The 27663-nt window shown below is 42.7% G+C and overlaps 1 protein-coding gene across 3 annotated transcripts in view; it reads left to right on the top strand.

Moving 5' to 3' along the window:
• LOC118225721 (sodium/hydrogen exchanger 9-like) overlaps positions 1 to 27663 on the top strand; it is a 72882-nt gene that overhangs the window by 17822 nt on the left and 27397 nt on the right. For all 3 annotated transcript variants that reach the window (XR_004764888.1, XM_035414605.1, XM_035414606.1), the window contains 7 exons: positions 5787 to 5892; positions 8093 to 8231; positions 10944 to 11049; positions 13183 to 13271; positions 15433 to 15546; positions 18438 to 18549; positions 19614 to 19767. Coding sequence is in view for 2 of the 3 variants with exons in the window: in XM_035414605.1 (XP_035270496.1) it covers positions 5787 to 5892; positions 8093 to 8231; positions 10944 to 11049; positions 13183 to 13271; positions 15433 to 15546; positions 18438 to 18549; positions 19614 to 19767 (820 nt within the window). In the remaining variant the exon portion in view is untranslated. The remainder of the gene's footprint in view (positions 1 to 5786; positions 5893 to 8092; positions 8232 to 10943; positions 11050 to 13182; positions 13272 to 15432; positions 15547 to 18437; positions 18550 to 19613; positions 19768 to 27663) is intronic.

Below are 27663 nucleotides of genomic sequence, written 5' to 3'. Positions count from 1 at the left end.
TTGTCTGAAGGTGGCATATGAAAGTGGTTGTAGGATATGCTGGGCATGTCTCTTTCCTGCCTGACCAGAGGGTGCCAGTTAGCTTGGTGCTGAGGAGCCTGTGAACCAGGGGGGGGGGTGGAAAAACCGAGCAAAATGTTCCCGATCTGGTTAACTGTTTCTTGCTGCTGTGACCACATCTCTCGGGTCATGGAGAGCATGAATTGTCAGTAATGGCGCGCATCAGGCTCCCAAATCCTGATAGACCTCCAATGACATTTACAGGACTTGAACAAGCTCTGTGCCCCCAGATGGCGTCGCACAGGTCGTATAGTGGGAATGTTTTTCTATCCATTCCACTGGTATTGTTGTGGTCCCGGACTTTTAAATAGGTTTTCTTTAAACCTTTCAGTTTCGTCATTACCTGGTTTTTATTCCTTTGAAAGCCATTGGCGTGGAGACGATCAGCAATAGCTTGGTAGACGTTTGAATCTCTCACTGTCTCGTCAATTTGTTTTTTTATTTCGTTTTCTAATTCATTACAGTTCTCCATCACCTGAATTAATGCCAAGTGACTGTTTTGCCAGTTTCCCGCTGACAGCCCAACTTCCACGCGTTGTTATGGAAAGCTTGTAGTGGCGCACGAGATGGTTACCATGGCACTTGCTCCGGCTATTCTCCGGCTCTACTTTACACAGAACAAACACTGGGTCAGCTCTGGCTTTACTCCTAGGTGGTGAGGTGGGTCAGACCTGGCTTAGTTTAATCCACCTTTTCTCCGGCTTGACATCTTTACACAGAAATCAGACCTGGCTCTGCTCCACCTATTCCCTGGGTTTAATGCTCTGTGTAAAGAAGGCTTTACAAGTGTATTTCCCTAACATATATGCCTCACTGGCACTGTGGAAATGACTAACAATCCTTTAAACCATATAGAACATTCAAGGTTACCTTGCTAAAGACTGCAGTAGCAGTACCTTACCTATGACATCTGTGACCTTTGCAAAAATGCCTTCCCCAATTATGACAGGCTTGGTGTGATGCAGTCTGTTCTGAACCCAGCTTTTGATTACACTGATTTGAGTCCTCATAGTAATCTGTCATGGTTCTGTGTTTTCCTGTCTGTGTTTCCCTTGTTGGGCCGCCAGATGGCGGCACTTCTGTTTTGTGTCCTGCTCCCCCCTATTAATTGTATTATTGTTGTCTCGTTATTCTATCATTGTTCCCACCTGTGTCTTGTTATCCCCTCCTTTTCTGGGTTGATTGTTTTTTGAGTTCACCTGTGTCTTGTTACCCCCTGTCTATTTAAGTTCTTTGTTCGCTTGACTCGGGTGCTGGTTCCTTGTGTTTGTTCCCAACTCGTGTTTGTTTCAGACCGTATGTACCCGCCTGTGTTTTGTTCCTGACTTGTGTTTGTTTGACCTTCATGTATCTGCCTGCCTGTGCTTTGACCTGCTTGTGTGTGTGACTGAGTTTCCGCCTGTGTGTTCTGCCTGTTAGTTCCTGCCTGGTTTCTGTCCTACCTGTGTTCTGCTCTGTGTGTGTTTTGAATTTTGAGTTTTCTGTTTTGTGTTTTTGGTAGTGCCCTGCGTGGCCTTTTGGTTTCCTGTTTTTTTGTCCCCTGTCATGTAAGTAAAATCTTTGTTAATTTTCCCTTTTTGAGTTTGTGTTTTTTTTCTATCTGCGTTTGGGTCCCCCTTACCCGTACCGTGACAGTAATCACCACAAATGGAACAGATGTTTAATTTGAGCGATGATTAGAAGTTCCTTTTAAGGCCACACAAGAGCACTGAGCAACAGCAGATTTTCATCTTTTTGCTTAATTTAGAGGGATTTAGAGGTTTGTTTTTATTGTTTTATAATGGGTTTGATAATAGTAGACATTAAGTCAGAAAGCTGTACAAAGATGGGAACAGTGCCTTTTGCTGATAAGAATGCATTCCACATTATGAAATCCTCACTGGCTATAGTTCTTGGGTCCTGCTGAATTTAATCTAGATGAGTGAACAAGAACCAAGGTTGTACTTTAAGGGTGTTTTATTTACAGTGCCAAATAAGGCATAAAAGGACAATTTCCTTCCTATACTGTGCAGTTCTTTCTACTTCCTACAGTACATAGAGCCAAATTCTCTACTTCCATATCCTTCACACCTCAGTTTAATGATTCCAACAATGTAAAACAGAAAATGCATTTAATAAGTATGCATCATAATCAGGGTGTAATTATTCCTCCATACATCCTCCACACACTCACGTACACACACACACACACACACACACACATTAGTAAAGGTGAGCCATATTACATGCTCTTTCAAGAGTCTCTTAAAAGAGACAGTTGTGCCATGCATGGAGATGCGCTGCCTGTCTGCCTGTTGTAAATGTATTCTCAGTGCTTTAGCCTAGAATAGTCTGAAAGGAGCTGGGAGGAGAAGGTCATGTGACCCCTTGTGTCCTCAGCTCCACTTCCTGTTGTTGTTCAGTAGAAGATCTCTCTTTGCTCCTTAGTCCCCTCTTTGAAAGGCAGCCTTCACCAAGATTCACCTTTACCAGTTTCAACGTACAATTGCAATTTATTTTACTTTATCATTGACCATTGTCATCTGTCCTCCTTTCTCTCTTCCTCCTTCAAAAACCTTTTCTACAGAAACATTTTCTCTGTTTTTACAACTCTCATTTTGCATTATGTATGCATCATTTTTGTATGATTAGGTGTGATTCAAGTCTTAGTTTGTACTTGGTAGGATTCGTGCTTGCTGAACAAGCTTACTCTACAGGGTTGGAGTCCTGATCGATGTGGTCACTTCTGGCACTACGATCCTTACTTCACTCTAGTGTTTCTTTTGCGCCTCTACATCATGAAACCTATGCACTTGTTGTACGTCGCTCTGGATAAGAGCGTCTGCTAAATGCCTATAATGTAATGTAATGTAATGCATTACTGCAGGATTGGAAGCTTTTACCCCCTGTACTAAAAATCGAATTAATTAGACTTCCCTTCCCATATGGACATCGCCAGGAGGTGGCCTAATGCAAACACCGATGAAAGCGAGCTTTAAAAACATTGGGGTGGTGAATCCAGCGGATTGCAGTCATTGGCGCAGTGGTACCCCACAGAGCAAAATTTAATGCTGAGGCAGGCAGCTCTGCGCAGTGGTGTATAATCGGCAATAGCACTTCCCAGGGAATGGGAGTTTCAGTTGGCAGGGTTTTCCCTATCTTGTATTGCACAAGCAACTGCTGTGGGTGATCCGGTGCCTGCAGTCTGCCTGCATGGGCTGCGTGAGCTGCTGTGGTCCTGGCATAGTGACTGCGCAGATCAGCAGGAGAACTGCAGAGTGAAAAGAAGTGGTGGCCGGCTGCTGTGAGGATTCATGTGCTAGGCTGGAATTGGGGGAGGACAAGAAAAGCACTTCTGGAGATAAAAAATTGAGGGAATTCCATTCCTGAGGAGGCAGTGTGTGTACAGAATTTGCTTACACCAATTTCCCTGGCTCAATTAACTAATTAACTCTACTAACTAACGGTTCCCTTGTATGTTAGACCACCGCAAGATGTCTGCTAAAGGGACATAAGAATAGCAGTTGATATAAATCTCCTTGCTCACCCCTGGTCTAGACCCCTGTTTTTTTCTTAAATAATTATTGAGGTTTTATATTTTGATCAACTAGTGATTAAGAGATTGCAATTTAGTGGTTTTAGCACTAACTTGGTGTGTGTACTGTATTTATTTATTTGCAAGCAGCCTGCAAACCACTATCATTGTGTTTAATTAAAACCCCCTAAGATGCAGTGTTGCAGGATAGAAGATTCACTCTCTCATCCTTATAGCGTGTACTGTAGAAACTGATGAATTTATGACAGCCATTGGCCAATGTTGCCATGGGAACTGAATCATCAAGCCCCGCTGTCAGAGTAAGGGGGATTTGCACTGCAAGAGGAGAACAGCATGCAGCCGCCTGCTCTTTTTCAAACGCTACAGCTGGAAATGCTCACAGCATGTCTGATCTCTGCAAGTTTAGACCGGCTCCTGACAGGTGATCAGATCATTGTGAGAACACTTGGGCTAGTGCCGGTGCATAGGAGGAAACGGAGAGTCTGAGATCAACTAGCCTGTTGAGGCACAGTGCGCACTGTTCTCTCATGGCGTAGCTGAATAGAAACATTGGGTGACTAAGGAAATCGAAGGCTATCCTGACATGTGAAGCACCATTGCGGAGTGTACCTAAGACAGGAAGGACACTGGTTTCTGAAAGAGCTATTACTGCCTTTGCCATCCTTGTGGCTAAATGTCAAGCAGACAAGCAATGCAAAAAAAAAAAATTCAGTTTTTTTTTTTTTTTTCATTTTGAAGGCAAATCACCTGAGGACAGAAACCAAAATCTGCTGCTCCCAAGATAGGCACTAGCCAGTAGACATTTTCAGTTTTACTGTTCACAGTATTTTTATATAGTTAAGGGCTGAGAAGCACGACCAAAAGCACGACCAAACAACACCAAAAAGAGAGCATTGGGATATAGATATGAATCATTCCTTTCATGTTCCCCCAGCCCTCATCTATGATGGGATTATTTTCATTTTTAATAACAAAACTTTATTAAAACTGATTATAATTGCATGCCCTTAGACAACTGTGAAACCTTTTTTGCCTCTACCTATGTGAATTTACTCTCAGTGCCTCGAGCCATTCTGACACCCAGTGTCATCTTACCTTATCCATGTATAGCCTCCTTCTCCACCTTACCAGTCTGTTGTGTTGAGAAACACCCAGACTTGTATCCAGCCAACATTTGTCCTTAACTTGACCTAACAGTTCAAAGCAACAATTATTTCTGGCTTTTCTTCACAAACTCAGTTTGGTGAGTTCAGAACAATCACTGAAACTGACAAGTGTCATTTGTACTTTTAATGTACTCGTAAGTCAACATTAAGGACACGTGTTTATTGAATATTGACACTAAGGGTGTCACTAAGGCACAAATAAAGTCAGTGTGAGGTCAGTGCAAGAGAAGGAATAAGCATTAATAATCATTTCTATAACGATACAATGCTCTGTTACAGGATTGATTGAATGATTGATTGATTGATTGATTGATTGATTGGTAATACCAACCTTTAGAACAAGGCGCACCTGTCACCTCTGTGTACTGTGTGTGTTATCTTTTGATTACATATACAGACTACATTTATGAACTACCCTGACCTTACCAGCCCAACTACCAGACTGGGCTTTCATGTTGCTTTTGAAGCTTTGGTACTGTACATGGTTGTGCATTAGAGTACTGTGCTGTACTATACAAAGAGGATTTGTGTAAGAAAGAAAATGCATGAGCCAGCCATGTAATGTTTTATTCACACCGCCGTAATTATATTGGGTCTTTTGTAACGTGTTTTCACAAGTTATTGGCTCTCAGTTGAGGCTTAATTTCTTTTGTGTTTTAATTAGATACAATGGACAATGTGTTAAAGTTATGTGCTTTCGGTTATTTAAGGTGTGAATGTGCGGACAAATCCCATGCCTTCAAAGCTAGATACAAAGTCATAGTCATAGAACGCAGATTGATGGGTTTCTGTCAAGAACAAAATGCGTGCACATAGTTATCAGAGGTTTCAGGCCAGTTTCCTCTCCAACATACCAAGATGCATGGCATGCTATTGAGCATAGACTTCCCGAATGTGCTCATCTCCGATATGCAGTCACAGCCGTTTATCGCTGTCTCTGGGGAAGCAGCGGATGTCTCTGGATTCTCTGGTGTCGATCAAATAAATACTGTGACAGTGAAGCTTCCACGTTTTTTTTTCCGTAGTGACCGTGCTGGCCATCTTCACTGAGCTGCGCGTGGACTCCAACCTCTACATCCTGCTGTTTGGGGAGAGCGTGCTGAATGATGCCGTGGCCATCGTCCTGACCTAGTGAGTCAAAAGGCTTGTCATAGCTTATTAAAGGTGGTGCCACGGATGTGCTGTGACCACGGTAACCTGAATGGGTCATTGAGAGGCCGTAGAGGGTCAGGCTCTCAGTGACAGTCTGTAAGTGGGCTCCAAAGACTGCGCAGGCTCGGGCTAAGTACAAGAGTACAGGGCTTGTGGACGCTGCTAATGAAGCGGCATGTAGCAAGAAAGGCACGCAGACGTACGCACACACACAACCTACAGCTGTGGCTGAAAAACATGATCTGCCATGCAGCCCAAGCCAAGCCAAGCAGCTCCCATGACTCAAACAAAACTCTATCCTCTGTTGAATGTCTCTCAGCGACCTTTGGCTGTTTGAACAAATAACATTCCTCTGCTTTAAAAAGACTCTCTCTCTTTCTCTCTCTCACACTGTCTCTCTCACACACACACATATATATATTCACTCTCTTACACGTACATACAGTCTCCCACACACACAGACACTCAGACACACACTCACATTCACCTGAATTATGTCTCTTTTTACACCGGGGCAGACAAAAAACCAGGAAACACAACAACAGACAAACACAACAGGCAATGCATATCGACCGGCAGACTGAAAAAGATACAATGGAAGAGAGAAGCGGAGAGTGATATCATAGGAAACAGACCCACTGTAATCTGTCGCCTAACTATGGCCAAACGACATTGCAGTGGCTTACTAACAGGCATGAAAAGGCCTGATGGAAAAAAAGACCTTTAGTCGGTGTTAATGAGCGCAGGTCGGCGCCGTCTCTCGCGGTGGCATGTCCTGACTCTGCGGGCTCCCCGAGCGCCGTCCCGTTTGCTGTAATAAAAGCGAGCAGTGACCCCTTTCAAAGGGCGCCCACGCAGAGGCCTCCCCTCGGACCGCTCTGACAGAGAGGCGGGGAGCGCGGCTCATTAGAACCCCGCTCTGTTTTATCTGCGGCTCGCGCCGGCAGGACAGCTCCCCCGACATCGGCCGCGACCGCGCGGTATTCAGCCGGTCGCCGTGTCATTTAGACCGCCGCTGAGACGCGGGGGGGGGGGGGGGGGGGGGGGGGAGCGGTCGTTTCACAGGCTGGGGTCCGCGGAGGGCTGCCGCTGTTACCTTTGGAGAAATGTCATTCGCCGGAAGGAACATACACGGCTCATTGCACAGGCCTTACTCTCGCTTTGCTTATAGCCGCTCGCTCCCCCTCGTAGTTACGCGTGAAAGCCAAGGAAGGCTCTCGATTTGCGCGCATTCCCATGGCAATTCGATTTGTCCTCGTTTGTCCAGTCCGTCCACATAAGCACATTGAAACCGGCGCTCAAATCACATCGAAATACTAGAGTAGCTGTGCGCCAAATTTGATATATTTTTTAAGCGCACTGCAGGTTGGATGTAATATTTTATCTATTGTATCAAAGATGTAAAAATAACATTTCATGGGAAGTGACAGCAATGATGCAAAAATTGTGTCAAATGCGATATGTTTTAAGCGAAAGAATCATCTCGCCTTTATCATTATATAAGTTAGCTGCTGGAGCTTCTGTCTGATTTCTCTATACCAGTCACCCTGTCGGAAGAGATGACAGCTTAAAGGGTGGATACAGACTCAGGTGGTGTTTAACATCAGACCGAGAGTCTTAAACCAAAGCTGGTAAATGGAAAAAGTTATCTCGAAATAACTGTCATTTTTACAAAGTAGGTAATGCCACCGACTGGCTCTGACAAACTGTGAAGTTAAAATATATTCTACATCAATCCGTCTTTTGTTCTCCTGCATCTCTACATGGAATCTACACTTCTGTATGGAAAACAGTAAATATTTATGAGTTCACAAATACGCGTCACATTATTCTTGTGTCTAGGCCTACTTAAGACAGCGTCCCCCAGTTTCTCCTCACGGAAAAAAGAAGACAAATGCTTTTAAAAAAAGCAATGTGTGCTGTTAATAAACAACTGTGGAAATGTTTTGCTTCTCCTGAAATCCTAACACGTTATTATTCTGAAAAAATGTGATCAATCAGTTATATTAAAACAGCTTTACACAGGATAATATCAGTCTTTTTGCAATAGGCTGACGCTTGTATGTCAAGGGGATGACAAGGCTTGCTTTAATCTGTTTCAGAACTTTGTGTGAATCTTCCAGGGTACATTTTCATAAAAATATAACATTTTTTTTGTTTATTTTGACATTCTTTTCAGTGCCATATCGACCTACAGTCAGTCGGGGGGGCATCACTCCTTCAGTGCATCTGCTTTCTTTCTCTCCATCGGTCATTTCATCGCAGTGTTCATTGGCTCCGTCTTCATCGGCTTCTCTTTTACCATCATCACTGCCCTGATATCCTTGCTGTACCATATTTATTTGTGATCTTAGCAACTTTAGTATCCTCTCTATTCAGAGTGCACAGCAATCACCATCTAATTAGTTTATTTGTCAAAAAAACAATTCCCTTATTGCTAATGGTGCATGTTTTCCAGTCATCAGTCAAAAGCATGCATTCACTGTGATTTCAGCCAGCTGTATAATCATTATTAAATATGTTTTTATAATATGAATTCTTAATGTCCTGGCAATTTAAGTTGTATTCTACTGTTAGACACCTGACAGACTGCTTACAGGTTTGTAGAGTTTTTAAGTGCCATATGTGCCACAACTGTTTCAGACAGTTCATTGAATAAATCATTTGGTCATGGTTTCTTAAATAGTATGTTACTGAACTGTCTGTTACCTTAGACTACACAAATGTTCACACATGGTCTCTCTGCCAAATATGATCCCAGGGCCTGTTTATATCCAGGCCCTGGTGCCAGACTGGGTTGCTGGGTAATTTGAAGAGAGATTGTGTCACACGATGAAAATAGCATTATGTTCGGAAAAAGTGATGCTGAAACTGTTCGGTTCAGTGACTGGAATGGTCAAAAATATTTGGGAAGTCCTCTTTACTTTTAGTATAGTCACAATGGACTTCTCTCTTTTACCATCCAGTAAGAAAGGCACAGACATATGCACACACACACACACACACATACACACAGGCCCACACATACATATATCCATACATTTTTCATTTTGGTCCATTTGATTATAACAATGCTCTCTACCCCTGGGGTAGGACTGTACTATAAAATCTGGAATTAATTCAGAATGAGAATACTCAGAGGAATGATAAAGTAAGCTGTTAGTGTGAGCACCCCTGGTCACAGGGGGTGACAGTGATGGAAAAGCAAAGCCATGCATGTATGAACAAAATATAATAAAATGACACATATATATATATATATATATATATATATATATATATATATATACCCTGACAGCACAGCGATTCAAGGACAACATAGGCGGTAGGAGGTAGCAGGGACGTAGCATGGAGGCTGTCTGTCCATTAGGAAGATGTAACACAGAATCACATTTCTGTCAAAATTATCAAAGAAAGCATCAGTACCTCAGATTTGAGTCAGTATTATCAAGCAAAGCATTTCTGATTGAGCAAAGAAATAAAAATAGCTAAAAACAATATTGATTTCAAGAGTAAAAAATATTGCAAGTAAAGTTTTTCTGTTTGATACTTTTTTATTTTTATGGGCTTTTTCAGCTTTATTGGACAGGACAGTGTAGAGAGACAGGAAGAATGGGGAAAGAGTGAGGGAGTGACGTGCGACAAAGGTTGTGCGGTCGGACTCGAACCGTCGACGTCACGGCTCGTAATGAGCAGGTGGACTGTGCTCTACAGGCTGCGCCACGAGACACCCCTTGTTTGAACTTTTGACACAAGTCTGATTCCATAGCAGAGCAGCGGTAAGCAACGTAGCCGTGATATCTTCCCAATAGGCAAACTACCTCCATGCTACGTAGCGACCACCTCCCACAAATTACATTACATGTATTTAGCAGATGCAGATGGAAAGCGACAGAGCACCTGTGTCAGCCCTATGTATTCTCTTTGTGTTGTTTGGGTATATATACAGTGAGTTCCGTAACGTTTGGGACAAAGACGTATGTTTTATTGATTTGGCTCTCTTCTCCACAATTTTTAAATTTTTTTGTAATCAAACAATTTGCGTGTGGTCAAAGTGTACATTGTCAGTTTTTATTTAAGGGTATTTTTATACATTTTGTTTTCACCATATAGAAATACCCCCCATTTCAGGGCGCCATAATGCTTGGGACAAATGGGTTCTCCAGTGATACTGATTAATCAGGGGTGTTCAATTGTTTCCTTAGTGCAGGTCTAAGATCAGTATCTAGTCATGATTCTAGGCTTTTCTAGGCCTCATTTTACCTGGATATAGCCATCTAGATATTTGGTTAAAAACCCACCTAGATTTGTTGAAATGTGAAAGTTAGGCCCAGGCTATATCCAGGTAAAACCTGAGCTAAATTAGGGCTAAATTACTTTAACCTAGTCCGTTTATGTCAAAACATCTCTCAACCCAGATTTCCACTGCTCTAAAAATCTAGATTCCATTTATATCGGGTCTGTGCTCACTGGGAAATAGCTTTATATTAAATCTGACAGTCTGCATTTTAACGTCATATTCATTTTAAATCCAATGTGCTGGAGTACAGTGCCAAACCACAAAAATTATGTCACTTCCAAAATACTTATGAACTGCACTTTGTGTGTGTATACACCTTATATATAGTAAAGCAGCTATACTGTATATGCTGCAATTATATGCTTCATCATTCTTTAAACTGAAGGGTACCAGATTTCTAATTTGACAATAATAATAATAATAATAATAATATACAGTCTTTCTGCTTGACCCAGGATTTTGTGTGAAGGCAGGAGGGTGTTTGTGCATGTGCGCACGTGCGTGTGTGTGTGTGTACGCACATGCATGTTTTTATGTTTCTCCTCAAAAATTTTTGTCAGTTATACCTACTGTTTGAAATTCTGGCCCTATGTCTATTTTACTGTCTGTCTGTGTCTCATATTAAAAGCATGCCAGTTCCACAGCAGGTGTAGGTGCAGTCAGGAAGCAGCGATATGTCTTGTGCATGTGTTCGTTGTCTGGTTTTCTTTAACACACCCAGTGGGCCCACTTGACCAAGTTCACAAGGCTGTCTGACTTCCCACTATTGGAGACAGGCCTATTCTTCCTCCTCTCCTGGAGTGCCTTCCTGTCAGCAGAGGCCTGTGGGATGACGGGTGAGTGCTGACCTCCTATCGACTCCCTTTTCCCCAAAAAACCCTGCCTGAGAAAACCATTGCCTGTTATAGAGTGGCCTGTGCCAACTTGCAGAATTGCAAGCACTGAAAATTGATAAAAATCTATCATTCTGGAAAGACAAGAACCTTGAGATTCCTCCAAATTCTACTGAGTGTGTGTGTGTGTGTGTGTGTGTGTGTGTGTGTGTGAGTGTGTGCCTGCGCATGTGTGTGTGTGAGCACACAAGTTAAGTTGGTGGATTCCATCAGATGAGGGTACATGTTCCATTGCCACTAACATTCACCCCCACATGTTGTTTGTGTGTTCAGTTGTGTTATCCCGTAGAACCTTCGCTGCAGCATTGCTTCTTCTAGTCTCCAGGAAACTATGGCACCACAGAGACATCCAGTCTCATGTGACATTCAGGCATTTTGAGCTGTTTTTCTGCTCTTTTCATCAGTATTTCCAGTCTGATGCTTAAAAATCCATTTATATCCAAGGTACGCTTTAATCTGCTTAATTTCCCTTGACAGGCCTGAGGGGCTTATGAAAGCGTATATTAATTACTATTTGTAAAGAATGAGTACTCTACGTGCAGGCAGCACATTCCTCTTTTTTTTTAACTTTATTTCCAGTGATCTGTGGTTAATTTGTGGTAAATAAGGTCACATGTTGATGTTTTTACTTACAGAAATGCTTAAAAAAACACACTTTAAAAATCTTTTAAAATGTGCAAAATTACATTATGTAGTTTCACTGGCCTGGCACCAAGGACTGTTATTTGAGGGAAATATTAGCAACTTGCAATTTCTACTACTATTAGTAACTAAATGGAGCTGTAAATGAATTTTCGGAAATTAGGTTTTTTGGGAAAAGTGAAATATGTAAACTCAAGAATGTTAATTTTGACGTGCCTAAGTGGCTCTTGCCAGAATCCCATATAACCACTTTAGGATTTACTTTCTGTAAAATGTGAAAAAATAATTTCAATATATAGAATCACAGAAGAAAAATTCCACCTCACTATTGCTGAAATGTGAAAGTTTACAACTTTACCTTCACCTTCTTTCTCTTCCACTTTAAAAGGTTTCAGAACTCAGTAAAACGAGTGGGCTGACCTTTGTCTAGCACTTCTTGGTCAATAAATTGCACTAAAACTGGCTGAGAGACAGTGATATGAAAGCAGCCTCAGCCTCTAATGAGCCTCGCTTTGCCAAGAATATCGGTGACATTTTAGTTGACAGTCGTGCTTGCCTTATTAGCCCTTTATATTAATTAGTGTTTCTTTCTGCCTTATTGGATCTTCCTGTGATGACTCAGCCTTCTTTTCCCTCTGTAGTCCCTCTATAAGGTGGCTTGAAACATCACCCAGGTTGTCAAATTTGAGCTCTAGATCTTTTTTATTTGCAATGGAGGGTAGATCGAGTTTATGCCTTGAAGTGGCAATGATTTCATTCTCACAAATTTCACCCTTTGTGACAAATTTCACACTTTTTTTAAGTGGTGCCACTTTTTTCTAATGCCTTTGCATTAGAAAGAGCAGATCATTATCTTACTAGAAGCAATAATCAGAATCTAGTGTGGGGACAATTCCCAGCTCATTTGAGTTATAACGTCAACTGTTTTGTTCCTTCAGTGTTTTCCTAATGTGACAGATTCTCTTGTGACAGCATCTCTCATAAGATCACTTGCCTTTTTGAATAACATTTTACCTGCATTTTCTGTGTTTAGTGAAAACCCACTCACGTTTGTTTGGAAGCACACAGGCTAGCCCACATACCCTTCAAAGCATGGGCAGCCAACTATGGTTAATTTTCACTGCACTGACCTCCAGCTGAAACTCCTTAAACCTGACCCATGATGTTTTTTTGTGCATGTTGTTTTTTAAATATTTTAAATGTTTTCTTTCCGTTTTTCTCCCTGATTTTCGAATGCCTGGTCAAATTTATCAGAGCTCATTGTCACAGCTTCCATTATGGATTTGGGAGAGCACAGAGCACGTGCTCCTCTGAAGCAAGTGATGTCAGCCACCAATTTTTAATCATGCCATACTTCCCAGAATCCATCATGCTGCCATGAGAGAACACTGATCTCCAGTTGAAATGCTTGCTGGCATGGGCTTGTTTCCACAGGCATTGTGGCCGTGCTGTTCTGTGGGATCACGCAGGCTCGCTACACCTTCCACAACCTGAGCGCTGAGGCCAGAACCAGAACCAAACAGGTGAGGATTCCTACTACAGGCTCGTTACATCACCATATTGTATTTGACTTACATTGATTAGCCTAATCCAGAGTGACTGGAACATGTAGCTTCTGTAGTCATTTTATCCATATAAATAGCTAGGAATGAGCTGTTTAGGTAACAGACCATCAAGAATGATGGCAGCACTTGCCCTGAGATTAAAACCTGTAGCCTTCTGTTTGCAGGCCTTGCAAGACATAGCAACTCATTTGTTGAGAATGGAAACAGGTTTTCCTTTTCTTCTTTCTTTGTCATTTGTGTCCTCAAAGTTCTCTTTCATGGAACCCTCAGTGGAACTGTGTTTCAGATTATTCTGACTTTAGGCACTGGTGATGCGGTACTTGTCATGTCTGGAAAGTAGTTTGTGAAAAGATAACTTAGAAAAGCAAATTTTATTCCTCATGTCTTTTATGTTTTGAGAAGGAATGAATCATCAATGATTGAATTTGAAAGGAACATCTTTCAAGCCAAAATGGAGGTTCTGCCTTGAGACTACTTGCTTCAGAGATAAATGGTTCACTTCATGATGGATAAAATGTGAAAGGGAATTTGACAATGAAGGTCTGAAATTACTGAGACTCTTTTTTACCCAAGAGAGTGGTATGTTAGCCAGAAATGTCAATTACAGTGCTGCCGTCTCCCAAAATGGGGACGAGCAATTTTACACAAAGGTTTTATTGTCAGTTTTCCCCTATCAAACATCCAGTGAGCAGTGAGTTGCATCCATTTTTCCTGTGCAGTGGGGCTTTTGCATTAATCTATTGCAAAACACATTCCATTTTGATTATCCGCTAGTACTGACACACAATACAGACTCATCTCAGTGGCAGCCGATTGACAAGCTTTATTAACAAACTTTCCTCTTTGTAATTCTGTCTAAGGTGGGTGCCATGGCTTTGTGTACTTTGCAAACTTCGTGTGCCTATTTTAAACTCACAAAGTTGTTTTAATTATAGTCATTTCTCTCGGTAACGCACACGTGGGCCTCTCTCAATTATCCACCACTGTTTAGTTTGCAGTTTTGTTAATGTCACTGCCATTAGCCAGATGTGAAAATATGAATGTTGCAAGAAACGAAGTTGTGCTCTATTATGTAATATATTTGATATAACTGATATATGAATTCATTTTTGCTTCTACAATAGGAAACAATAGGCTGCTAATGCATAATACAGCCTTAATTGCCATGCTTGTCACTGTGCATAGTATTCTAGAACAGGTCATGATGATTATGAAATGAAGGTAAGTGCTCTGCATCCCTCTCTCATCGGCCTGCACTTATGTGTTTTACCAGCAGCTTATGAATATGAAATAGATGAATGTTGACTGGGCTTTTTAACTTTCTTCTAATAATGTTTTTTTTTTTTTTTTCCAGTGGTTCAAAATGAATTTAATTACTTTGCTTCTGGGTGGAGGTGGGCGTAATTACTGCCAGAATGCCAGTTTGCTGTTGTGCTGGGCTGGTGTTGGCTCAAGCTGTCCCCAGATATCTAGCAAGAAATGATTCACAGATGGAAATGAGCGAAATGTCACACTTTCCTTATTCAAAAACAGGAAAAAGTACAGTTGAAATATTCAAGTGTACTAAGTTCTGAAACTGGAGTATTCCAGGTTTCAACAGTTGATTAAGGAAACTGAGCAATATCTGATTGTCTAGTGGCTCACCGCTCCTCTGGAAAAATATACGGGTTTTTTGAGCTTATGAGGAGTAGGTTGGAGATGAGAACAAGCAGGACAGATGAAGAGAAAGAAGGGGGCTCTTACTGATGGAGGAGGAGTGAGACATTGCATCAGGGTTTTATTGCTGAGAGAATGTTCCTTGTCATGCACTGAAGTTTTTTGTAATTAGCACTGTAAAACTGTCAGCAACTTTTAAACACAAATTTATCATCCACTCGACATATACATCTCTAAAATTAAAGGACTACTCTCACGTGTCCTCTCTGGTGCACGTGTACGCACGTGCACACACATCAGGGGGCCTCTGTTCAATGGCGTGAAAGCTGGCCCATCAGTAATGCATCCCTTGTTCTGTGAAGAACAGCTATGAAGAAGTAACATATTAATATTTATAATAACCTTTTCATGATGCAAATCTGTACGTTTCATTTTTTTTGTTTTGTTTTTTTTCCCTCCGCAGCTCTTTGAATTCTTGAACTTCCTTGGAGAAAATTTCATTTTCTGCTACATGGGCCTGGCGCTGTTCACATTCCAGATTAATGACTTCAAAGGCATCTTCATATTGGGGGCTTTTGTATCCTTTTTATTTCCTTTTTGATAGCCTTCTGTGAACTGACTCAACGGATCTAGACACACTAGTCTTCCGGTTTCTGATTTGCCTGGGATCCATAGTATATAAAACTGTGCAACTGAAATAATTCAGTACGTTTTAAGTGGTGTTTATTTGATTTTTGATTCCTGTGTGATTTCTGTTTGCTTTCTTCTCACCATCTGCCTGAATCCTACCGATACCCCCGTGGTCTTTTGTTACCAGCTCTGTGAAACTCGATTCTTACTAGCTGCACAGCTGTTTAGCATTCGGTTTCCAAACTTCTCAAGATACTGTAAATCATTTCTATCTTTTTTTTGTGTGCTGAGAATTGGAATTGTGATGGGAATTTCCCTAAAGCAAAGCTTTGTTTCTCGGCACTGTAAGAAACCCCTCAGATAGACCAAACAGGGGAAGTATGTGAGTGGTGAAGGAACATGTGTAGTCTTACCCAGTGCTACTGGAACAGGATTCATTTAATGCTATCTCGGTTATCTGACTAGACTGACAAAATAGTGTTTTAACCTTTCATCTGTGCTAACAGTTGTGCATAGAAGGAGGCTGCAAGTGATCCGCCTGTAGTGTGTCTCTATACTTATCACTATCTATTGTAGCTAGTAGATGTGGACATGCCTCTGGCGTGTGTAACCTGCATAGATGCAATTTTGTATCTTGCTATGGCACTAGTGTATAGGCGAGTGACTAGAGGGTGCACACATCCTTAGTTCTATGCTTAGGAGTTATGTTATCACCCTGAAACTGCTAGGTGTGCAGTGGTAACAGTGGTAAAAACGAATGCCAGGTTAGTGAAGTGAATGCAGTTTATTTTACAGTATGTGCAATGATGGTAATATACAGATGCAAAAGAGTGTGTGTAGTGGGGTGGCTAAACACGAATGGCGTGTAGGAGGTCATATTGACGAGTCCCCCTGAACCATTGCACCTTTACCCTTATATATTCAAAGATCAAAGCAAAACACCAAGTCATCAAATGAAGACGCAATGTTAACAAAACTACATTAATGATCCTGATTTTTGATATCACTGTAAGTATATCACACCAGGGTAACCTTTGTATCTGGCTGGGCGCTGACCCTTGGGTATTAAGATCTTTAGCGAGCACCCCACCACCAAAGACACCAACTTGTTCCCCATGACATCGGCTTTCCAACAATACAAAACATGGTGACACTACTATGGAGAACCTAGGTTTTACATAACGCTGATCCAGTAGGATGTTTTGCAACTGCGTACTGTCTCGTTATGCGACTCTGCTGACTCCCTGTGAGCACAGTAATCAGAGTCTGTTTTCCTTTGGGCGCACTTCTATAAATCACCTTACAGTACACCTTTCTCATATTTTGGCCTCTCTATGAATGACCATTCACTGAACTAGCAAACAGTATTTTCACAACATTGTTGCTGTTGTGATTTGGTTGTGCTGATCCACAGTGAGGTGGTTATCCATCATCATTTTAGCACAGGTCAAAAGCTGAGGACAGCTGAGAGGTATAGAATGCATTACGATTAGTGATTTAGTCTGTACCGTTTTGTGTGTAGCTCAGTTGACTGAACTGTCTGAATAATATTACAGTTTTTTAAATCCTATTTAACTTTTAGAGTGTAGCTCCACTGCTATGACACCATTATACTCTCCAGAATTTAAAGGTTCCCCCATGACATTTCACTTGACAGCTGACTGAGGCTGTACTGGAATGTGAAATCCACTTTAGCAGCAAGATATATGCCTTGGCCTTTGTTCCTGCTTTATACTGTGCATGGCATTACTTGGTCTACTGTTGGTCTAATGTGGCCATCCTCCAAAAAGGCTTTTTCAAGTACAATTCCCACACAGTCAGCAATTATGATCTTGGTCAATTATTTCTCTTCTGATGTCAGAGGGGGGAAATTATGTGTGATAGATGTTTGAACTTATGTATTGGCCATTTAGTGGCCGTTGTAGATAAAGTACTCCTGACAAGAAAAGTACCTGGATTTGATTTAGCTTATTTTTCATTTTGTGTCTACTTGTATATTTGCGCAGAAGCATTCCGGATGTTGTAACTGATTCTGTTACTGTAAGTTGAATCACTCTTCGGATTATATTAAAAACAAGTAAGCAATTTATTTTCTTGAAATTTTTCATTAGTTATGCCCAAGTCAATACTTCAGTGTTGTAAATGAAAAATGACTGTTGGGCTTTATGGAGAAACGTTTCGCTCATTAAATCTGCAGGGTGTGTTTCACAGTGGAAGCCGTCTTCTGCGTCTGTGTTTAAACATACACTCATTGACACACCCAAAAACTCTCAAAATCCACAACGCCTGCCAAGAGCTCTGAAACACCCCCTTTGTGATTTCCTTAGGCCATGTCCAAAACAGCATACTTGCCTACTATTCAGTATACAGGTTGCAGTCTCAATACTAGGCCAGTAAGCTGTTTTGGACAGTCTTAGTCTCTGGAAATGGTGTAGCAGCCAACCGAGCACTTTGCCAAAACAGTGCACACCCATTCAGTGTGTGCAATTGACAGTCTGAGGAAGTTCATGTCGTGCATTCTCCTCTACAGATCTGGGGAGAGCTATTCGGCAGTAATTAGTCAGAAGGAGGGTAAGTCTGCAGCTGGTTTAGCTTTGCACTGGCGTTGCACAAAACCTGCCTTGCATCTCGTTTTATTACATGTACACTGGCACACACACCAAGTATGCAAATGACATAGACACTTATCATTCTGCTTCTTCTTCTTGTGTGAAACATGAGCGTGTGGGTGGCTGGAATAGAAGAGATACAGCCTCAATAATGTTGTGCAGTAAGTGGTGTAGAGCGGGGGTGCTTTGAAGAACAATGCCTTTCTCCTTAAGTGCCAAATCCCCATAGCTCTCCATCTTCCTGGCAAGGGCGTGCAACATCTACCCGCTGTCTTTCCTGCTCAACCTCGGCCGCAGGGAGAAGATCCCTCTCAACATTCAGCACATGATGATGTTTTCAGGTATGGTGTGGTCTCTACCTGCACTGCAGTAACTGTCACCCTGAATCCTGTCACCCACAAGGCAATAAAATAAAATTTAAAAGATTTGTTACGATGTCCGTAAGGGTGAAGAAGGGAACGATCAATGATCAATCTGACTATGGTTGTCATTCCCTTTAGCTGAACCATTCCATTGTCTTATCGTTTAAAAATTCTTCAATTGCACTATTATTCCAGGTTCTTGCTAGCTGTTGGTAATTTGCAAAGCCATGGAAGGAATTTTTCCCAGTGGAAAGAGGGAAAAGCAGCTTATGTCTTGCAATAGCCACATCTGGCTGACATTTGGGCTCCCTGTACTGCACATATTAGTGCAGCTCATCTCAGCTCACTTGCTTTGGTTCAGTGCCAGTATGGGCAGATCATGGTTGTGTATCATTACACCTGTTCAGAAATATCTGTTATACCATTTAACTCCCATTTCAAGCCGAATGTTGCTTGTCGGTCGCCATCTTACAGAAGGTCAGATGTGTTATTGAATAAAATACTAGATTAAACTAACATTCGGCACAGTAAATATATGTATAAAAGCTTGCAGTTACAGTTACACATTTCTGATCAACTTAGTCTGTAGTTAAAAAAAGCACCATAAAATATTTCTATGGACACAGCACACTGCTATGAATTGTGCTTGTCAAATAATCTTATAGCATTGATGTTTAATACACTATAAACCATTGCAATTGTTCAGACTGATTGGATAACAAAAAGTGAGAAGTTAACCAAAGCTAACAGATGACATATCTTAACGCTAATTTGAAATCCCAAGTTAATATATCTGCCTCATATGTTTGTTTTTGTTTTAAAACCAAAAATTGATATTCTACAATCCCAATATACAGTCAATATTATTTATGGTACACGAAGGTAATTATATCATGGAACATGCACCAACAACAAAAAGTAGACCTGATAAATGGAAAAGAAAACAAGCCAACGAAGAAGCCACAAAGGCCACGTGCTGCTTGTTGAGAGTAATGAGACTGTGCATGGAGTGCTCTTCACGGGTGAATAATGACCTTCCCCAGGTTTGCGTGGCGCGGTGGCCTTTGCCCTGGCGGTGAGGGACACCTGCACCATCGCCCGCCGGACCATTCTGAGCACCACCCTCCTGCTGGTCCTCTTCACCGTCTGGGTGCTGGGCGGTGGCACCTGCCCAATGCTGGCCTGGCTGGACATCAGGTCAGTGATCTCCCAGGGCCTGATCTCCTCAGTCCAGGGCCTTAAGTGCTTTTCACGCACTCTCAGCTGCACGGCTTTTACCGTAAGTGCATCAGAAATATGCGCGCTACCTCTCTCTCGAGATACCCACTCGCTTTACTCTGAAGTGCTTGGACCATGCTGAGTCGCAACGAATACAATCAAATAAAACCAGTCCAGACATACCCTCACAGATGGAAAATTATAATAAGCCCAGAGTTCCCATTCCATCACTTCATTCTTTTATAAACTCAGGCATGCAAACAAGCCCAGGTCTTATGCACTGGAGTCCCGTGCAGCTGAGAATTCATAAAACGCTCTCATGTCAGGGTGGAGTCCTATGTACATATCTGAGGGGTTAAGGATTTCTGACATAGAAGGCTTTGTGGAGGCAGGAAACATTTTCCATATTTTTTATTTTTCAGTAGATATCTTATTACTGTTAAGAATCATTGGTTCAGAAATTCATTTGGTTAATTCAACAAAGTGGTTACATCTCTGACTACTCATAAATAAGGGGTCGCTGATGTGTCTAATCAAAAATGTACTACTGCTTGAAGGTGCTCGTTGGAGCTGAGTGAAGTTCACTAAAGTTGTTTGTCAGAAAAAAGGTCTATTGGAGAATTGCCACTAGTGATTGATATGGCTGATAGGTGATGTATGATAAGGTTTTCCCAAGAGAGATGGTGCATTTTAAATAATATGATTAGTCAGCATTTAAGAGCACAAGCACCAGCCATGAATAATGCCTTCACTTAATCTAGAGAGTGGTTGTGGGTGGAGGTGCTCATTAACCGCAAAGAGGGTCATTCCAACTAACGTCACCATCCTTGGGTCACAAGACAAAAGCAGGGCTTTGCTTTTTCGGTGGATGGATTAAAAGTCAACAGACAGCCAGTCCGATTTCCCCGTGTATTCAATTAGGTTGACCTGGAGCAGATAGATTGTCAAACAGTCATAGTACGCAATATAATTTGACATACATTTAAAAATATTCATGAATTTTTTTGATGATATGTTGTAATACACTTAGAATGTACTAATACACATGTTTGTGTGTTAGTACATTCTAAGGACTGCACGTTTGTGTTAGAAGAATTTTCACAGCTCAGTTCTTCCTGTTACATTTTCTGTTTGGAAGCATGTTTTTTCTGCTGTCGAATTGGATCGCTAATTATGCGTTCAGCAGGGACAGAGTACAAGGTTTTGCCAGGTTTGAAGTAGTTGTTAAAGATTACATTTGAGCAAAAAAATTAAAAGCTGCATTTTTATGATTAGATCACAGGGCAGAGTTGAGTCATTACATTAAAAGCACATTTGGAATGTGTAATGCATAATTTCAGCGTGGTTAGATAATTATGATTGGGGTGTGCAGTCGGGACTGTGAAGATCCAAGACAGTAATTGGATAACTATTTATTATATTTATTAATCATAAATGCAGTCTGTATTGTCGTGACTGCTTACACATCGCTGTCTCTATATAGCCAAGCAGCCATTCGATACAACGCTTCTGGTCTGTGTGTATGCATGTACATGTATGTGTTTCTCATTCATTTACAGCTAGTCTTCATTTGAGTAACAGGTTTTTTTATTCTCATACACATGGCAGCGGGATCTCTTAGTTATTTCCTCTCCTGCCAAAAAATAATTGGAAAAATTGTCTTACTTTGGATTGTGACAAGAAACAATGTACCAAAAGATGTTCATTTTGAGCTGATGACAGTTAAATCCTGTATCACTTCTCTCTATAGACCACCAAGTTGAACTGTCATGTTTTTTAAAGTTTGTCTTTGCTTAACATTCAGATGTCACTTCATTTTTTGGAAACATAAGAGACAGCTGGAAAGGGCAATCATGCAGTTCACAAGACATTGTGTATTATCTGCATCAGGCTTGAGAAACTGAAAATAAGCTTTAAAAGATGACCATAGCAAGAGAAAGCAGGCATCTGAGTGGACTCATTACTTGCACTTGTGTGCACATATTCAAATGTATGCATGCATGTGCATACACTTGTGCATAGTTCTGTGTTTTGAGAGAGAGAGTGTGTAAGAGAGAGAGAGAGAGAGAGAGAGACTGTGGGGAGAGGGGTTGGCTGACAGAAAGGGGACAGAAAGTCTTCGGCATGCAGCACTCTTGTGCAATTCACTCATCAGCCGTTTTGGAGGCTATAGATTTAACTCCCTCGCAGTCTGGCAGTCATGTGGCCACACACACTCACACGTGTGGCAGTGCTTGTCTGCTCAGTGAACCTGCACTCCCCGAGCTACTGCCGGCTGGTCCCATGGCAGCTAGCAGCAGGCCGGCAGGCATGGGGAAATATTTCTGCTCAAATGCAGTTAACCCTTTAAGCTACTCACCACACAGCAACTTATGAGGGGTTTGTCAGTAGGATTCAGGAACGACACGAATTAACCTCTTTTTGTTTTAGGGGAAACAGACACATGACAATGGAATTTCATTTTAAATGTAAAACATGACTGCATGTACTATAGATAGATAGATAGATAGATAGATAGAAACTTTATTGATCCCGTAGGGAAGTTCCCTTAGGGAAATTCAGGTTTCCAGTGAGTACAGCACCGTAAGTCAAAAAGTTAACAAATTAAACATCACACATCAAATATCAAACATAGAGATAGTAACAATATACATAAAATAAATAAAGAAAATAAATAAAGAATAAAGTAGCAGCGGTTATATAAAATAGCAGCGGTTGTTCCAGTTTAATTAAATAGGTAGTAAATAATGAGACTGTTCAGTGTGATGATGATGATGTTCAGGTGATCAGGCCTAACTCTACTTCCTCAGACCTCAGACCTAACCTATCCTCCCCCACCCCCTCCTCTCCCTTCCAACTTTGGAGTTGTGCAGTCTGATGGCACGGGGAACAAAGGAATTTTTCAGTCTGTTCGTGTTGATCCTCGGGAGCAGCAGCCTGTCGCTGGACATACTTCTCTGGTTGCTGATGACAGTGTGCAGGGGATGGCTGGTATTGTCCAGAATTGCCAGCAGTTTTTCTAGAGTCCTCTTTTCCGCCACTGTCACCAGGGAGTCCAGCTTCACGCCGACCACAGAGCCGGCCCGCCTGATCAGCTTGTCCAGCCTGGAGGAGTCCCTCTTTGATGTGCTGCCCCCCCAGCACACTACAGCATAGAACAGGACGCTGGCTATTACCGACTGGTAAAACATCCACAGGAGTTTCCTGCAGATGTTAAACGATCGCAGCCTCCTCAGGAAGTACAGTCTGCTTTGGCCCTTCTTATAGAGATTGTCAGTGTTGTTGGACCAGTCCAACTTGTCATCCAGCACCAGCCCTAGGTACCTGTAGCTGCCCACAGCCTCAACTTCAACCCCCTCAATTTGGACTGGATGGGGGCGTGGTCTGGACTTTCCAAAGTCTATGACCAGTTCTTTTGTTTTTGAGGTGTTGAGCTGCAGGTGATTAGTGTGGCACCAGATGACAAAGTCCCTCACCAGACTCCTATACTCCTCCTCCCGTTCCCCCCTAATACACCCCATGATGGCCGTGTCATCAGCAAACTTCTGAATGTGACACAACTCAGAGTTATAGCTGAAGTCCGAAGTGTATAGGGTGAAGAGTAGAGGAGCCAGCACAGTCCCTTGGGGTGCTCCTGTGCTGCTGACCACAGTGTCAGATGTGATGTCCTTCAACCTGACATACTGTGACCGGTCTGTGAGGTAGTTGGTAATCCATGACACCAAGCGGGGGTCCACTCGTATCCTAGCCAGTTTGTCTTGAAGCAAAAGGGGCTGGATGGTATTGAAGGCACTCGAGAAGTCCAGAAACAAAATCCTGACCGTGCCACTTCCCTTGTCCAGATGCGAGTGGGCCCGATGCAGGAGGTAGAGGATAGCATCCTCCACCCCAACTCCTGTCCGATATGCAAACTGTAGCGGGTCCTGAGCATGCTGCACCTGAGGCCTGAGGAGGTTGAGGAGGAGCCTCTCCAGTGTCTTCATGATGTGTGATGTGAGTGCCACCGGTCTGTAGTCATTCATCTCACTTGGCCGGTTCTTTTTCGGAACCGGAACGATGCAGGATGTCTTCCACAGGGTGGGCACTCTCCCTAGTTGTAAACTGAGGTTGAAGACGTACTGTAGAGGCTCCCCCAGTTCAGCGGCGCAGGTCTTTAACAGCCTGGGACACACCTTGTCCGGGCCAGCTGCTTTCCTGGGGCGAACCTTCCTCAGTTCACTCCTGACCTGGTCCGCAGTGATGCAGGGAGGGGGATGGGAGGTGGGCAGGGAAGAGGGGTCAGCTCTGGAGTTGGTTAGAGGGGGGTGGGGGATGGGTGGAGGGGACCGGTCGAACCGGTTGAAAAAATTGTTGAGCTCGTTCGCCTTCTCCACTGTCCCCCCCTCTACACTGCTCTTCGCTTTGTAGCCTGTGAGGGTTCTCACACCATCCCAGACCTCCCTCATGTTGTTTGCCTGCAGTCTCTGCTCCACCTTCCCTCTGTAGCTCTCTTTCGCCTCCCTCAGGCACAGCTTCAGTTCGCGTTGTGCTGACTTTATTGCCTCCTTGTCCCCATTTTTGAAGGCCACCTTCTTCTTGTTGAGGACCTTTTTCACCTCACGTGTTACCCAAGGTTTATTATTAGGGAAACAACGCACAGCTTTAGCAGGGGCAACCACATCCATACAGAAATTAAGGTAATCCGCCAGGCAGTGTGTCAGTCCCTCTATGTCCTCTCGATGCGAACTCTGTAGCACACTCCAGTCCGTGGTTTCAAAACAGTCTCTTAGGGCATCCTCCACTTCAGGAGACCATCTCCTAAAAGTGTGTTTTGTGGCTGGTTGTCTGGTTGTCTGGTTGTATAACTGTGTGTTTTATTTCACATCAGTAGATTCTTGTTGTTTTGAAAGTTAGCCGCCCTCAAGGACCCCAATGATCAATCAAATTAATCAAATTTTGTGGCTCAGATGATGGGTGGGGCTGGGTGGCGGTGATGGAGAACAGCAGGTGGCACAGGGTGGAGGCAATTACAAAAGAGGGGCTGGACCGCAGAGGTGGGGGAGACCAGACGACTCTCAAAGCACTCTCGAGGGCTGGGGCAAGAGCCCCGCCGGCAGCGTGGGGAAGAGGGTAGAAACGGCAATTAGGGAATTTGCAATATAGCAGACAGTGGGTAAAGTGGCAGTAGTATGTACTGGGGGGAGCCCGCCAGGAGTAATATATGGCTGCATAGCTACTAGGACAGGGATGGAGAGCCCATGCAGTCATGAGGGGTGGACAACCATACCCGCCTATCAAGAGCCAGCCCATGTAAATTCGGATCACAGCTGATTGACAAGTGACAGTAAGGAAAGGATTGCCACCTACAAAGCTCTATGACTACAGGCTTCTCGCACCCTGTCTCCAGACTATAACTGATTATAAGCCTGAGCATAGAGGTGCGTTTTTAATCTAGATTTAAATATTGAGACTGAGTCTGACTCCTTTATAAATTTTGGAAGCTGGTTCCACAGTAGTGGGGCCCTGTAGGAGAAAGCCCTACCACCTTTTAGGTTTTTGGAAATTCTTGGTACTACCAAGTAGCCTGCGTCTTGGGATAGGAGTGACCTTGTGGGCTTATAAGGTAGGAGCAGATTAGATATGTACACAGGTGCATGTCCATGCAGAGCTTTAAAAGTCAGGAGCAAAACCTTGAAATCTATCCTATGCTTAATGGGTAGCCAGTGATGCGACGCTAGTACTGGTGTAATGTGCTCATACTTCTTAGTTCTGGTCAAGATACGAGCAGCTGCATTCTGCACAAGCTGGAGACTCTTTAACGAGTTATTAGGGCAGCCAGAAAGCAGGGCATTACAGTAATCTAACCTAGACGTAACAAAGGCATGGATCAATTTTTCAGCATCCCCAACTGACAGGAAATGTCTCATTTTAGCTATGTTGCGTAGCTGAAAGAAGGCAATTCTGCATATGTTTTTTATATGTTTGTCAAAAGATAGATCAGGATCAATGGTGACACCAAGGTCTTTAACGACCATATTAGGTTCAGCCAAACAACCGTCACAGTTTAAGGTGAGAGTAGACAATTTCTCCCTTAATATTTTGGGACCTAAAACCAACATTTCAGTCTTATCTGAATTTAGGAGCAGAAAATTTGAAAGCATCCAAACCTTGATATCTACAATACAGGCCTCTAACGGCGAAAGCGGCAGTGCTTCGCCAGGTTTCATTGAAATATAAATCTGAGTATCGTCCGCATAACAGTGGAACTCTACGCCATGTGCCCGGATAATATTGCCAAGTGGTAGCATATATAGTGAGAAGAGTACTGGTCCTAGTACTGATCCTTGTGGAATACCGTATTTCATTATTGAGGAGCTGGACTCTTCTTCTTTTAATTTGACAAACTGTTTCCTGTCACATAGGTATGATCCAAACCATGCGAGTGCCTGTCCATGAAGTCCAACACAGGCCTGGAGTCTGTCCAGTAGAATTCCATGATCAATTGTCAAAAGCTGCACTCAGGTCGAGGAGTACAAGAACCGACACAGAGTTACGGTCGGCTGACAGTAACTCTAAAATGAGATTTTATAACAGAGAGAACATGAGGCAGTGGCTTCCTGTAGTGTCCGACAGGCTACACCGAGAGCTAAAAGAGGAGGAATTAGGAAGTTGCAAAACCACACTGGCACAGGCAATACCATGGATGCATCCCTCTAGGGTGGAGGTTTTCATTTTTCTCACCTTGTAGCATTTTATGGTTCTTAGAGGAGAGGAGCTTATGTGATGGATGACTCAACAATATGCTGAGTATTTACAGGGAGAGTTCAGGCCAGATGAGTAATATTATTTTTCTTGGAAACCATGGTGACCCCTGACCTTCTTGCTGTTGCCTCCCTCTCATCATCATTTCACTGTCAGTATGCTTTTATTTTTGGAAGATGTGAAAACATTGTAAAGGTTGTTAATCATAGTCAGTAAATTATTTGATGACACAAGGAATATCTGACAGTGATGAAATACAGCCACTGAAACAGTGATTAATTAAAACAAAATAATTTTATAAACAGAGGTGGCTTTCCTTAGTCTTAGTCTACTTTGCCCAAGTGTTACTGCCATTATCCTCATTTTCATTAATGTTTGTTAAATAGCACCCTAAGTAATATTTTTCTGTTTCATAGAAAAATATTATGTTTTATATGTTTCATTTCTGAGAATGCTCTGCTCACTCACTTCATCTACCTCTTGACATCATGGCTACTCCTGTTTCACTTCTTTCCCCCATCACTTTTCATCTCCCCCTTTCTCTCATGGCCTCTCTCCATGTCTCAATGTATACTCATGAGTGCCCATTATGCGCACTGGTTCTGTGACTGGGTTCTAGTTAGGGGTTTTCACTGAATCTAAGGCACATTTCCCTGAGGACATTTTGAGGTTCAGAGCTCCATGTTGTTTATAGTACCAGTCTTGCTGCATTTCCACCTCAGTCTTGACACCGATGGCCCGGTGGTGTGAGGTAACTGGCATTGCAGTGGACAGAAAATCTCAAAGCGGACTCCCAAGTGGCTCAGTCAGTTAAGGCGCTCACCGCTGAACGCAGAGAACCCTCTGTTGGCAGACTAGACCCTCATTAGCCTCGTCTCACCTGGGGTAGAGAGGGGGTTGATTCAGCTGGGGTTCTGCAGGCTAAAATTGCATTCGCTCCTCCCAATGACGCTCAGACACATACAGTGCCAGTTGTCACCAGTGAGGGAGGGGTACTGGCTGTTACCCGCTCTACTGTCTCTGGCTCACAGACGGGCGTGTCAGATGAGTTCACACACTTCCATCGCATTGCTGCTGTGCTGCGGTTGTGGGTGGCATAACGGTAGCCAGTGGCACAAACGGCGATGCCGTATC

This window comes from Anguilla anguilla, chromosome 4 (assembly GCF_013347855.1).
Source record: "Anguilla anguilla isolate fAngAng1 chromosome 4, fAngAng1.pri, whole genome shotgun sequence".
Taxonomy (NCBI): domain Eukaryota; kingdom Metazoa; phylum Chordata; class Actinopteri; order Anguilliformes; family Anguillidae; genus Anguilla; species Anguilla anguilla.
This window is presented reverse-complemented; position numbering and strand designations above follow the sequence as displayed.